General features: G+C 50.5%; 1 protein-coding gene across 6 annotated transcripts; it reads right to left on the reverse strand.

Moving 5' to 3' along the window:
- Positions 1-4171: 4171 nt before the first annotated feature.
- LOC101954072 (interferon-inducible GTPase 5-like) lies at positions 4172-14315 on the reverse strand. 6 transcript variants are annotated; one of them, XM_065573992.1, is made up of 5 exons: positions 14016-14315; positions 12435-12707; positions 11404-12053; positions 10444-10546; positions 4172-7638 (listed from the first exon to the last, which is right to left on the reverse strand). In XM_065573992.1, the coding sequence occupies exon 5, from the start codon at positions 7601-7603 to the stop codon at positions 6332-6334; it is 1272 nt and encodes a 423-aa protein (XP_065430064.1). In that variant the 5' UTR covers positions 7604-7638; positions 10444-10546; positions 11404-12053; positions 12435-12707; positions 14016-14315; the 3' UTR covers positions 4172-6331. The 6 variants fall into 6 exon arrangements, with proteins under 6 accessions (XP_065430064.1, XP_065430067.1, XP_065430066.1 ...); XM_065573995.1 differs by lacking the exon at positions 11404-12053 and adding an exon at positions 8421-8465 and having other exon boundaries at positions 4172-7574; positions 14016-14312; XM_065573994.1 differs by lacking the exon at positions 11404-12053 and adding an exon at positions 8421-8541 and having other exon boundaries at positions 4172-7574; positions 14016-14312.
- Positions 14316-14825: the final 510 nt, after the last annotated feature.

Below are 14825 nucleotides of genomic sequence, written 5' to 3' on the forward strand. Positions count from 1 at the left end.
GATCCTGCCACACAAGGACTGTAACCATGGAGACACCCCCCACTACAGCAGGACGGTACCCACATTTACACAGCACCCCCAGCTTTGATCCTGGAAGTGTGACCCACCTCCATGATCATCTTGTCAGATGCACTGACAACTAGTACTGGCAATAAAAAATGGAAACAGAAATGATATAAACGAAATATCGTTACTAACAACAGAACTGGCACAGATGGAAATAAACATTGAGACAGCCTGAACCCCAGCCCACACTGGTGTAGCCCCCCTCTCCACCCAATTACCTCCCTTAATGCCAATCTGCTTACAGGTGTTGATGGACAGGCCTGGGTTCTTCTGGATCCCGCCACCCACTCAGCTAACTAACTAGAGCCTGCCACCCACTCACCCCCTAACTCCATCCTGGCAGGGTCACCAGGGCAGTGTGGGAGAAAAATTCTAACCACAGGGTAACCCCCACTTACTTGCCAGAGAGTTGGAGACTCCCAAGAAATAACACAAACACCCACAGTATCTTCAACACAGTAATTCTATTAAACAGACAATAAATCGAACAGAATGGGGTGGTGGGCAGAGTGTGGGGGGAAGTACTTTGAAAATTTTAAAACAATTGCACAGACATCCCTCTATGTCCACAAAAGTTTAAAAACCTAAATCAATGGAGAGGGAGATTTTGTGACGCCTGCCCTAGAACTGAAAACGACAAATTGCAAGAACCTGGGAGAACGAGTGAGGTCGCTCTACTGCGAATTTCTACTAGACACTGTGGCTTAACCAGTAACTTGGCTTTAATTAATAAACCCTCCCAGAGATGGGCTGTGAGAGACAGGCCAGGCCACAGAAATGAATGATCACATCCCCTGGGAGTGCAGAGTGTCACACTGAGAGTGGGGTTTTGTGTGAGAAGCTCAGGCACCTAAAATACCTGCTAAGAGCATCAGGACAATGGGGCACCGTTCACAAAGCAATATTACAAATTTTAAAAATACTGGGTGGGAATAAACGTTGGCTGAACAGAGACAGGGTCCCGGGATTGGCGCATGGAAGTACAGGGAGGGCCTGGGTTCCCCTGCTGTAGGGATAATAACCTCATTTTCTTTTTTTTAATAAGTTCACTCCCTTGCTTTCCATGAGTTCCCTGTGGAAGCTTTGGTTGTCCTATGATGTCTATTCTCTCTAGAAACAGAGAGAGAGAGAGAGAGACCTCACCCTTTTGGGTGCCCTGGGCAGCCCAAGCAGTGGCTGTCAGGTCGCCGTGCGGCTCAAGGACAGCTCGGGCGAAGCAATCCAGGTGCTGCTGTCCATCCCACCACTGCAGAGACAGACTGGGCCCTGGAATAGCACTTACCCACATGCACTGCCCACCCTCGTGGCAGCGTACTGCACTCACTCTGCCCGGCTGAGGTAGTTTGCTTAACCTCTTTTATTCTCTCCTCTTTTATTCCTCCTGCTATCATTTCTTTGTTAGGGACTTGGTAACTGCCAAAAACTTATTATCTTTGTTATGAAAGTGTTAGGTAATAAATGTTCTCTGGTTTACCTTATTTATCTGTGAGTTTTGATTTTAAATACACCTGGTGACAGATACGGAAGGGTTCAATCCTGTAAAAAGGGGTGGGATTTGGGACCTAAGTTTCATTTCTCTCATGAATGTTACAGATTTTAAGTGGCTGGTCTGTAACACTTCTAGCCACTGAGGAAGGTGGGGGAAAACCCCTGAGGTAAGGCATGTACAGACCACAGACCACAGAGACCCACTGTAAGGTCATTGGACTATAGCTGGGTTCCACTCTCTGTTACGTTGGAAAGTGGGGGGAATAAAATGTGACCTGGTGTGACATTATTGACATGAACTGGGATTGTATAGATCATTGTTGCAACCAAGGTCCTGTAGTGGCACCAAATCTTGTACAGAGGAGGTCAAATAAGGTTGTAATTTGCTGGTTATGATTATGTTATCTGTATGTGTGTATCATTTTTTGTATTTGAAGTTATGAATATTGGCTATGTACTTGTATCTCAATGTGTTTGATTCTAAGTAGCATCAGTGAAGCATTTGGTCAGCTTCTTCAGAAGAGACTATTCTGAGTAAGTGACTAGTCAAGAAACACTTAACTGACAATGGACCTTGGGAGACTCCAATCCACATCTGAGGAGTATTCCTGGGAACATTCAAGGTAGCATGTGAGCAATGGTGGCGCCTGAAAACAGAGTCATGTATTGACATGTGACTTGCCCATGTGACTCCAAACTCCATCTTGCTGCTGTGATTTTCAACAGTAAGAACAAAGGGGTTTCCTTCCACATGGCAGAGAATATAAAAGACCCTGGAAACCCCTCCATTTTGTCTTCAATCCTGTTTCTGACTTCTGGAGGAACTTTGCTAGAAACTGAAGCTCTGAACAAACGACTGAACGACCCATCCAGGCTCGGATGTTTGTACTCCAGAGACCTGATTGGTTTAAATCAGCAGGAATCCCATCAAGCCTGAAACAATCCTGAACTAAGAACTTTGCAATTGTTGTACGTATTTGATTCCATTTAGTCAATTTTAATTCTCATCTATATTTCTTTCTTTTTATGAATAAACCTTTAGATTTTAGATTCTATAGGATTGGCAACAGCCTGATTTGTGGGTAAGATCTGACTTGTACATTGACCTGGGTCTGGGGCTTGGTCATTTGGGATCGGGAGAACCTTTATTCTTTTACTGGGGTATTGGTTTTCACAACCGTTCATCCCCATAAGGAGTGGTGCTGGTGGTGATAAAAGGGACCTGGAGTATCTGAGGGAACTGCTTGTATGACTTCTGGTTAGCCAGTGGGGTAAAATGGAACTCCTCTCTGACTTTCTCTTGGCTGGTTTGGTGCCTTAGTAGTGAAGGACCCCCAGCCTGCAGCTGTGACTGCCCTGTTCTAAGCAATTTGTCCTGAATTGAAATTCTTATAGTGTCCCTGCCAAAGGCCACATTGTTACACCTGGCTGCAAGGCCAGGTCATGGGAAGAGAGACTACCAAAGCAATGGAGCGACCTTTGGTGGCGGTGTCGTATGGGGAGACAACTGCTATGCCCTGCCTAGCCATGAGGGGACCTTGCTGCCATGAGTGGAACCATTTTTCAGGCTCCTGGGGGGGGGAGGGAGGCTATTTTGTGGGGTTTTCTGATGGACGATTGGGGGGGCTCCTGAGGGGGGATATTGAGGGAGTACAAAGGGATTGAGGGGGCTCCTGAGTCGGGTGACCAGATGTCCTGATTTTAGAGGGACAGTCCCGATATTTCAGGCTTTTTTCTTTCTAGATGCCTATTACCCTCCACCCCTGTCCCGATTTTTCACACTTGCTCTCTGGTCACCCTACTCCTGAGGGGAGAAATCCCAGTTTTCTGAGCACCTCTAGCATCAGTTGTCTAGATGACAAAATGGATATTGTCATGATCAGCAGCTCCAGCACAAGGCTGCAAACCTTAATGCAGGCTACCGTGGTGTGTGGCATAGTGCTGGAGAAGCAAGCATCCCCTTCTGAGACTTGGGCCAACCCCCTGGGTCTCTGGTCTCCCTGGTGGCCATGCAGCAGGGGGAACCGGATGCAGCACAGGAGACACCGTCCCAACCCAATAAGTCCCTTACATGTGTTCAAATTCTCTGCTTGGGCTCCATGGGGAATGTATCTCCAGGGGTTCAAGGAATGGGCCATTATTGTTTGTGAAATGAAGGATGTGGCTCCATTCGAAGATGGAAGCACCTGCTTCTCTCCATGCTCCATTTCTCCTCTGCCTCCATTCTCCTCTTCCCTACCCCACCCCCAAGGTCCTTCCAAATCCACCCTGTCCCCAATCCCGTTCCCTGCTTTCTTCCTAGCCCATCAGCACCTTCACCACTAAATCCTCTTTAAAGAAAGCCCTTTCCTTTGCCCTGGTGTCTCCATCCCCCAACCTCATATGTGATGTACCCATGTTGTTGGTAGGTAAGCCATTTCCAAGCCGGGTAGAAATGTCCACTGCCTGGAGCAGCCTGGAAAAATAGGAATTTCCTGCAGGAAAAATCCCCAAATGAAGCTTTCCAATTGGGAAATCAGAGTTTTCTTGCAGGTAAATTTAAAAGGGTGGAATAACCAAAACGGTGGATAAAGGTTGGGAAAACAATTCAGCAAGAAGATTCACATCAAATGCAAGGTAGAAGCTTAACCATAGAGAAGCTTTATTGTCGTAACACAAACTGCAGGTATTTGCCCTTCTAATTATGCAGAAGGTGGAAGCAGAATTTCCAAACCATTTTATATCACATTTGCAAAAGCAGCAATCGCTGTAAAATCAGACAGCCACAATTTTCAAAATCTTTTGACGACAAGCAAGTAGGATTGTAAAGTTCAGCTTTTTTGTAGTCACTGACTCACCAGATAGTCCAGGTAATTCTAGTGAGGTATCTTCAAAGAGATCCAGAAAAACACTTAGCCAATGTGAGCTATTTGTGAGCATGATGAAAATGGCTATGTTTTCACACACCACGTCTTTAATATCATGCTAGCGGGACGTGATTACCCCTAACATCATGTTGGTTAATCATATCCAGCGAACATACTGCTAAATGCGGATCGGCTGGTAGTGATCGATCTATCGGGGATCGATTTATCCGATCGCTCTGCCGTCGACTCCGGAACTCCACCACTGCTGAGAGGCAGAAGCGGAGTTGACGGGGGAGCGGCGGCATTCGACCCCGCGCCGTGAGGATGCAAGGTAAGTCGATCTAAGATACGTCGACTTCAGCTATGCTATTCTCGAAGCTGAAGTTGCATATCTTAGATTCTCCCCCACCCCCAGTGTAGACCAGGGCTAAGGCTCTGGCCTCTTCCCACTGCCAGATCACTGCAAAATGTCCTTAACGTCAATGGGAATCAGGGCCTGAGCGTTTGGTTACCACGTGTTCTAACGCTATGTAACTTCCCAGCACAGACCGGCCCCAGGACAGACACTGGTTACGGACTATGAAATACGGTGCACATCAGTAGTGTCGTGGGTGGTGTGTAGCGGGACATGAGCCAACCACCATCTGAGCCCAACACAATGTGATTACAATCCACACACCCCAGGTTAGCCTGAGCCATGAAAGTGATTCTTGGACACCAGGAAAACCAAAACTCAGCGTGAAAAAACAAGCAACTAACTACAACTCCAATCACAGGAGAGATATCCGGGGGTCGCTCTGTTCTGATAGCTTTCCTGGACTAGTATATTGGCTGCTAGTTGCTTAGGTCCAGATTCTGGTATGTGCTCACTTACACTGGAAATCCCTTTGACTTCACTGCAAGTCAGGGCCATATTTAGTGGGAGCTCTGCACTGTTCTCTGTGTTCACAGGAAAGGTTAAACTTTCCTCAAAGGGACACTTTGTGATGCAGGTGGTTAGACTAGGTGATCCTAAGGGTCCCTTCTGGCCTTAAACATCGATGGATTTTCAGCCACTTCAGGGCTGAAATTTAGGTGTGGTTCATTTTACAAAAATGTCAAACCCTAATCCCTATAGAATGGGTTCATGAGATTGTGTGAAGCACGTTAATCAAGGCAAAGAGTTTGGTTTGGATTTCAAGATTTCTCTGCTTTGGTGGCATCCAAACATCACACATGGCAGCCAAACATGTGCGAGCGCATGAGAGCCTAAGAAAGAAAGTGACTCGGTGAGCTGCAAAAAGTAAAAGGCCAGATCTTGACGTCAGTCCAGTTGGAAATAAGCAAAATATTTTAACGGTGAGGGTGATTAAGCACTGGAACAAGTTACCAAGGGTTGTGGCGGATTCTCCAGCCCTGGAGATTTTTAACTCAAGACTGGATGTTTCTCTAAGAGATCTGCTCTAGTAATTATCCTGGGGCAGTTCTCTGGCCTGTGTTATGCAGGAGATCAGACTTGATCATCACAATGGTCCCTTTTGACCTTGGAAGCTATGAATCTGTGAAAGTTACACTAACTTTACGCCATATGAGGGTGTGGCCCCAGCTGCTTAAATAATGAAAACTGGAGAATGTCTTAAAAACTGTGTCAGGTATTATTACTAAATAACACAGAGCAAAGTTTTGTTACATGGTATTTGTTCTGAGTCTCCTTCAACTTTCCTTTTGGGGTGTTTAACAGAAATTGTGGGATCAGAGACCTTTACCTCAATTTTACCCATTTCCCTACATTAGAAAAGAATATTTGTTTTTAAAACACACCAAACTCTGGAGATCTTTTTTGACAGTGTCTTTTTAGCACTGTATTTGAGAATGAAGGGTAATGTCACCTCCCTACCAGCTGGCTCTGATCTCCAGCTGCCATCAGGTACGTTGCTCTTTTGTGGCTGTTGTTAATCTGTTTTTTCTGCTCTCTCCAAAGCCCTTTTCAGGACTCTCTGAGCATCTTCTGCAACTCGAGCCACAAAAGTACAGAGCAATCTGCCCGTGACTCTGTAAGACGTCACTGCTGCTATCACAGTACCAATCCCTGGAATCATGCTGATGAAAAACTTAGCTATCATCATAACCTGCCCTGTAGCCTCTTCCAGAAGTTCAAAAGCCTGATCTCTTGATCTATCTTTGGCCAGCGGGAATTCTATCACAGTCTTCAGCTCACCAGACTTGCCCGTGGGCTTTTCAAGGGCTCTGAGGGAATAGTCGTCCAGGCCAAAGCTCTCACAGAACTCGGTCATGTTATCCACCAAGATGCCAACATCCCACCAAACAGAGAGAAACGGGAGAGGAATAGTAGCAATAGCGCCTGACTTAAAGGCTTGCTTCCAGATCTGCTGCTCCACAGCCTCTTTCTTCCAGTTTAAGGGTTGTTCAGAGGTGCTGAGCAGGACATGAAAGATGGCGTGTCTCCTGTGAGTGTCGAGTTCATTCGAAAAGGTCTCCTGAAGTCGGGAAGCATCATACTTCTCAAAGTCCCATCTCGACACCAGAAAAACCTGTGGGGAAAGGATGCCTGCTTTTTGCAGGTTCCTGATGCAATCATTTCTGATTGTCTGCACGACTGTCTCCTCCTTGACCTTCGTTTTTCCTTTTCTTTCACAGCACAAGTCCATGTCCACCTTGGAGCGGACAAAGTAAAACTTCTTCCCCATCCTCTGTATCTCCTGGGCCAGGTTGGCATCTGACTCTCGGAACTGCACTGCTGTGATAATGATGAAGAAATCATAGCGAGCAAAATCCACCTTCTCCACATATGTGTTTGCTGGATAATTTGGCGTCCCGATCCCAGGCAGGTCCCACATTGTGACATTTGGGTGCTTGGGATGTGGATAAGGAGTTGGCTCCTTTGCTGAATCCATCACCTCGGTCTCAGCTGCACCTTCATCATCGTCAGCTAGGCTTCTGATGGCATTGATGAAAGGTGACTTGCCAGAGCCCTGTTCTCCGGTGATGGCAACATCGAGCTGGGTGTTTTTTAACAACGCATCAGATTTCTTCACCACTGCGATGGCTTCAGTGAGGTTTCCTGCATGGACAGCAGCCTGGAATTCTTCAGATTCCTCCTGGGACAGGCCACTAAGGTGACTGCCCCTTTCTAAAAATAAATCAGCCCAGAGAGTTCTTGTACCTGCCATTTTCCTGGGGAAAGAAACACCAATTCCAGCCATGATCAGTACTTTGTGCCCGGAGACAATTTATTAACCTGCACACAGTAAACATATAGAGATCTCTCTTATTAGTGCGCACAAAAACCCACTGAGTTGTAAGAAAAGGATCTTTGGTTACAAATTGCAAGAAGTCAAATAATCTAATAACTTCTCAGAGTGGCCAGCAGGGAAGGGTTCATTTCCACATAAACTGACTGGCAGTGCCCCAGTGTGACACTGTGGGGGGCTCTGCTGCAGGGTCTGTGTTCTGGGTGGCAGGAGAGGCCGTGTGCCCCTCAGTGCTGACCCCACTGTCCAGCCCGGCGCTGTGCAGCAGGGAGCAGGGGGAGGGGCACAGTCGAGTGTCATCTCCCCGCGGAGTCAATGCTTTACCTGATGTCCCAGCGTGGTGCTGGGGGGCGCTGTGCTGCACAGAACAAGGGGGGAGACAATCCCCGCGGAGTCAGAGCTGACCTGCGTGCACCAGCACGTTGTCAGGGAGAGCTCGTCTGCGGGGACAATCTCGGGGGTGCGGGGGAATGCAGCACTTTTAAGTTTCTGAAATAACAGGGGACAAAGAGTCCTGTGGCACATTATAGACTAACAGACGTATTGCTCCAATACATCTGTTAGTCTATAAGGTGCCACAGGACTCTTTGTCGCTTTTTACAGATCCAGACTAACACGGCTACCCCTCTGATACTTGAAATCTCTCCTCTGTCCAAAAAACTGAACCTGGTCTGACCCTGTGATTTCGAGTCTCAACTTAATTTCTTTGGTTCTGTGGGTCTGGACTTGGGGAATAGCATGGGACAGACTTTTGTCCTCTCTCTTCTACCTTCAGCTGAATCCTGTGTCGAGGTCAGCTCTCATGCGGGGACGCCTGGAACGAATCCTCAATTAACATAAGAACGGCCAGACTGGGTCAGACCAAAGGTCCATCTAGCCCAGTGTCCTGTCTTCCGACAATAGCCAGTGCCGGGTGCCCCAGAGGGAATGAACAGAACAGATAATCACCAAGTGACCCATCCCTTGTCTAGCTGTGCCATCTTCTGGCAATCAGCACTTTATAGCTTAACACCAGCAGCCCCAGCTGACAAAAACACCTCTCATTCTCACTCCTGCCGCTGGGAAACAATGCAAATAGAAATGAGACTCTCCTTTCGGGGGTGGTATTCTGGGTTCAATAAAAGACCAGGAATCAGGGCTCCTACATTCCTTGCTGAGGCCTGGGAATGGTGCGGGCTCTGGTGGGTTACAGCAGGGCGGGCTGGGAGTTCGGTTCCCTGGTTTCTATTCCTGTCTCTGGGTCACAGCCAGTGCACTGGAACGGGGGCGCCATGGGGCCATGGCCCTCCCACTTTTTACCGGCCGCAAGGGTGAGCGATGGGGGGAGAGGGGATGGAGAGGAGCGAGTGGGGGGCAGAGTTTTGGGGAAAGAGACGGTGTGAGGGCAGGGTTCATGGAGAAGAGGTGGCACTGGGGTGTGGTCTCGGGGGATGGGGCAGTGCAGGTTGGCGGCCCTGCGGGGAACAAGCGGCCTATGGGGCAGGGCCATGGGGAAGAGGAGCCTGGGGGGGCAGGGCCACGGTTCGGGTGCTAGTGGCCCTCCCACTTTTAGAGAGCTTCAGTGCGGGAGGGGCCTCAGGGCTGGGGTAAGGGGTCAGTGTGCGGGAGGGGGTGTGGGCACAGGAGGGGGCTCCGGGCTGAGGACTGGGGTTGAGGGTGCTGGCTCTGGGAGGGAGTTAGGTTGCAGGAGGGGGCTCAGTGTGAGGCAGGGTGTTGGGGTGCAGGAGGTAGTTTCGGGTGTGGGAGGTTTGAGGGGTGTGGGATCCAGTCGGGCGGGGCATACATCAGGCAGCTCCCGGTCGGCGGCGCAGCAGGGCTAAGGCAGGGTCCTGGCCTGCCCTGGCCCACACCGCTTCTGGAAGCGGCCAGCACGTGCCTGCAGCCCCTGGGGTGGGAGCAGTGGGCTCTATGTGCTGCCCTTGCCTGCAGGCTCCACCCACGCAGCTCTCATTGGACATAGTTCCCAGCCAATGGGAGCTGCAGAGTCGGTGTTCGGGGCGGGGACAGCACACGGAGACCCCCTGCCCCAGGGGCTGCAGGGATGTGCCAGTCACTTCCGGGAGTAGCGTGGAGCCAGGGCAGGCAGAGAACCTGCCTTAGCACTGCTGTGCCACTGGACTTTCAGCAGCTGAAAATCTCCCGGTTTGGCTTCAGGAGCCTCCGGGAGATTCATAGATTCATAGATTCTAGGACTGGAAGGGACCTCGAGAGGTCATCGAGTCCAGTCCCCTGCCCGCATGGCAGGACCAAATACTGTCTAGACCATCCCTGATAGACATTTATCTAACCTACTCTTAAATATCTCCAGAGATGGAGATTCCACAACCTCCCTAGGCAATTTGTTCCAGTGTTTAACCACCCTGACAGTTAGCAACTTTTTTCTAATGTCCAACCTAGACCTCCCTTGCTGCAGTTTAAGCCCATTGCTTCTTGTTCTATCCTTAGAGGCTAAGGTGAACAAGTTTTCTCCCTCCTCCTTATGACACCCTTTTAGATACCTGAAAACTGCTATCATGTCCCTAGAGCCCGGTTCTGGGAGTCTACAGCGAAAATGGGAGGGTTGGCAACCCTAACCTCCACCCCCAGCCCCGATGCCTCCCCAGGGAAGAGAAGCACAAAGAGAACCCCCCATGTGTGGGGGTGGCCGGTCCCCAGGGGAATGCAGGGAACCCCCAAAGCTGCCAGTGACTAAAGCTAAAGGAAACCATTAGTGGTTCAAGCGCATCCAGCCCCCAAGAGCAAGCGCCCCTGTCCTCTGGCAGCATCGTGGTGCAGCCGATCTAGGGACGAACCTTACGCAGCCCGTGCTGATGAACCGTCCTGTGTCCTCCTCTTTGCTGCTGGGGAAAAATCAGTTGCTGGGGGGAAAATCTCTCCTGGACTTTGCTTCAGAGGCTGAAATGAAGAGAAGGGTCTGGCTTCTCTAACAATTAAAGTTTCCTGTTTTATCGAGGCAGGGGTCAGGGCTGAGAAAGGGGTGGAACAGGATTCAGTCCCACCCCTACTGGGAACAGATCCTTGATAAACCCTGTTCCGTTTTTCCGTTTTTTTCCCTGTTCTCTATCCACAGCTGCAGCATGAATCAGTCCATCCTCAGGCATTGCAGGTTCTCTTCTCTTCTCATCAGGGCAGCCCGGTATCCCCTTCCTCAGCCCTCTGCCAAGTAGAGCCTATACCTGAAACCCCAAACTCCCTGCCCCCAACCCCTGCCTGGTGCACAAAGAGACACATGGGGAATTGTTCCCCTTCTGTGTTTCTCCCCCCTTGGGAGATGTGCTGAGATCAGGCCCTGGGCGGATTCTCCACCATGTTGTGTCGTCATTTACACCAGTGCAAAATGGGTCTAGAGCTGCTCTTCTGGATCACTAGAGCTGCACACCTGCTTTGCACAGGTGTGAATGAGTGTGCGAGGTGCAGGCAATGGAGAATCTTTCATCCCTCAAACAGCCCTGTCTGATTCACAGGGAGCTTTGTGACAGTCTCAGGAGCCAGTTTGGATCCTGTGTTCCTGGAAACCGAAAGCAACAGGCTGAGCTGCCCCTTTCCCAGAAATGGGAGGAACCTGGGAAGCGGGGCTGATTCTGAGCCACCAAACTGCAACCAAAATTCCTACAGCCCTTAACTCTTGCAAGGAAACACAGGGAGTGCCTGGCACGTGGAGCTGTTTAGCCGGCAGCCACCCGACAGCAGCTCGAAAGCTTGTCTCCCTCCCCCATGCAGGTTGATCCAATACAAGATATTAGCTCACCCACCGTGTCTCTCATAAGTGGGGGTGGTTTTGCTGTTGTGGGGAACTTTCCTGGCTTCTTCATGATCCCGATGGAATCGGACAGCAACAGGATCTGAGTGGTCGCTCCCTTCACCCGGAGGCCGGCCTGCCCTCGAGGGCTCCCCTTCCTCCCTCCTGTGCAGCAGAGTCCTCGTAACCCCCACAAGGCTGGGCCCGAGATCTCTGGGGGGGGGGGGGGGGGACTGAACCCCCAGTCTCACCATGGTCACTTAGGCCAGGGGCTTGGGTGTCCCCACCCTGGAGTGCTCCCTGCGCACCGGACACCTCCCTGACCCCTTGATCCCTGCGTTACATTCAACTCAAATACAACTTATTAAAAACCAACTGTAAGCAAAATAAGGGGAAAATGGTAAGGGTTAAAGGAACAAGTACCACCACCCTTTGGGCATGGGGACCCCCCAACCTGCTGTCTCTGGCATGTGAGGTAAGTTCACCGTCTGCTCCTCACATGTCCCAGGCCTGTCTCCCATGCCCTGCATGAGCTGCAGTGTCACCGTGGTTCGACCCTACTCTGGTGGTGCCACACGCCCTCAGCAGCTAGGGGACAGGACCCTTCTCCCCACCATCGCCCCCCTGGCATTTAGCATGATTTTCTTCCTTTGTCACCTTGTCCTATGTGAAAAAATGTAAAATGAAGTCAGCGAGAGTAGGGAAACCCCCCTTTCCCTCAGTTTTATCCCTCTGCCGGCCACACCTGTGTGTTGTCTCGCCCAGACAATTCAACAAAAGGGTTTCCCAGAAAAGCCTACCCATAAAATCAGACAATAGGCCAGCTTCCCTCCTCCACCGCCTCCTTCGTCCCCCAGGCAGGGGAAGCACAAACAGAAGCCCCCATGTGTGGGACTGGCCGGCCCCCAGGGGAATGCAGGGGGACCCTAAAGCTGCCTGTGCCTAAAGCTATAGGAAGTTGTTAGCTTCAAGCATGTCCAACACCCAACAGCAAGCTCCCCTGTCCTCTGGCAGCATCATGGTGCAGCCGATCTGGGGACGTACCTTACGCAGCCTGTGCTGATGCACCGTCCTTTCTGGGTTTGGAGGGCCTGGTGGGTCGGGGGACCAATCTTTGGTGCTGGAACAAAATCAGCTGTTGGGGGAAAAACTCCCCAGGACTTTGCTTCAGGGTCTGCTAGAATCTGGGAACTGGCGACAGGGGATGGATCATTTGATGATCACCTGTCTGTTCATTCCCTCTGGGGCACCTGGCATTGGTCACTGTCGGAAGACAGGATGGACCTTCGGTCTGACCCAGTCTGGCCGTTCTTATGTCTGAAACGAAGAGAAGGGGCTGACTTTTCTCTACTGATTAAAGTGTGTCCTATTTTAGTGAGGCACTGCTTAGGGCCAAGCAGAGAGAGGTTTCTTGTAGCCTGGGTTAGAACCCCGACCTCTCTGCCCCCAAACCCTGCCTGTTGCACAAAGATTCATAGACTCATAGACTCATAGACTTTAAGGTCAGAAGGGACCATTATGATCATCTGGTCTGACCCCCTGCATGCTGCAGGCCATAAAACCGTCCCTACCCCTTCCCTGGACTCTGCTGTTGAAGTCCCCAATCCTGTTTTTAGTGACTTCAATCGGCAGAGACCCTCCTGCTAGCGATCCCTGCCCCATGCTGCGGAGGAAGGCGAAAAACCTCCAGAGGCTCAGCCAATCTGCCCTGGAGGAAAATTCCTTCCCGACCCCAAATATGGGAAATTGTTCCCCTTCCAAGCTGTCTCCCCCTTTTGGAGATATGCTGAGATCAGGCACTGGGCTGATTCTCCACCATGTTGTGTCGTCATTTACACCAGTGCAAAATGGGTCTAGAGCTGCTCTTCTGGATCATGGTGTCGTACACCCGCTTTGCACTGGTGTGAACAAGTGTGCGAGGTGCAGGCAATGGAGAATCTTTCATTGCAAAAACACCCCGGTCTGATTCCCAGGGAGCTTTGGGACAGTCTCAGGAACCGAGTTGGATCCTGTTCTCCTGGAAAACGCAAGCAACCGGCTGAGCTGCCCCTTTCTCAGAAATCAGAGGAAGCCGGAAAGCGGGGCTGGCTCTGGGGACAGTCAGTCTCAAGGTCCTGATTTCTCTTTGGCCCTTCCCCTTGCTTCTGGTATCGGGAGAGGGACACCAAAAACAAACCTTATTAAGTTTCAGTGAGGGGCCAGGAGCCCCCCTGACATTTACCATCATTTTCTTACTTTTCTCAGATTGTCCCAGATGAAAAAAATGTAAAATAAAGTCCGAGATAGTGGGGGAAAACCCCCTTTCCCTCAGTTTTATCCCCCTGCTCTCCACGCCCATGTATTGGATCACTCAGACAACTCAACACAAGGGGTCCCCAGAAAAGCCTCCCCATGCAATCAGACAATGGGCCGGATCCCCTCCCCCATGGCCCCCTTACTCCCCCAGGCAGGGGAAGCACAAACAGAAGCCCCCATGTGTGCGGGTGGCTGGTCCCCAAGGGGCCCCCAAAGCTGCCTGGGCCTAAAGCTAAAGGAAGCCGTTAGTGGTTCAAATGTGTCCAACCCCCAACAGCAAATTCCCCTGTCCTCTGGCAGCATCGTGGGGCAGCCGATCTGGGGACGTACCTTATGCAGCCTGTGCTGAGGAACTGTCCTTGCTGGTCCTGGAGCCCCTGGTGGGTGGGTCCGGGGAACCAATCTTTGCTGCTGGAACAAAAACAGCTGTTGGGGGAAAATTCTTCTAGACTTTGCTTCAGGGGCTGAAACCAAGAGAAGGGACTGAATTTTCTCTCCTGATTACAGAGTTTCCTGTTTTAATGAGGCACGGGTCAGGGCTGAGCAGGGAAAGGTTTCATGTAGCCTGGGCTGGAACAGGATTCATCCCTCCCATTCTGGGAACAGATCCTAGATGAACCCTGTTCAGTTTCTGTTATTTTCCCCAAGTGTGACTGGCTGGTGAATGTAACGACAGTGTGAACCACCAGCTGTGGGAGAATCTGCTCTCCTTTTTTTGCAGCCCGCCTTGCCCTGGGCATTTTCCGTGTGCGCTTCCCCAGGCACCCCATGTCACACCCCAGAATACATATTTTTCTAAAGAATTAAAACTCTTTTTCACCTTTCCCAGTTGAAAAGTTGGGTTTTTTTTATGTTTGGAAAAGTCTTCCCTTCCCCCACCCACGCACGTGTTTGGAGACTTTGTAAACTCCCCCCCCACCACCACAACTTTTTCACTGTCCTCCTGGCCCAGCCCCTGGAACAACCAATTGCTCCCACCCTTGCGATCCCCCTTTGCTTTGAGCCATCCCAGCTCCCCCTATGCTCCTGCGTTAAAACTTCCTGTCCCCAGGCAACCCCTCACCCCCTGCACTCCTGTGATGAATTTGGGGGTCTCATTATTTTGTTTGTTATACCTTGGCAAGGTTGGGGGGGCCGGCT

Source organism: Chrysemys picta, chromosome 20 (assembly GCF_011386835.1).
Source record: "Chrysemys picta bellii isolate R12L10 chromosome 20, ASM1138683v2, whole genome shotgun sequence".
NCBI classification, from domain to species: domain Eukaryota; kingdom Metazoa; phylum Chordata; order Testudines; family Emydidae; genus Chrysemys; species Chrysemys picta.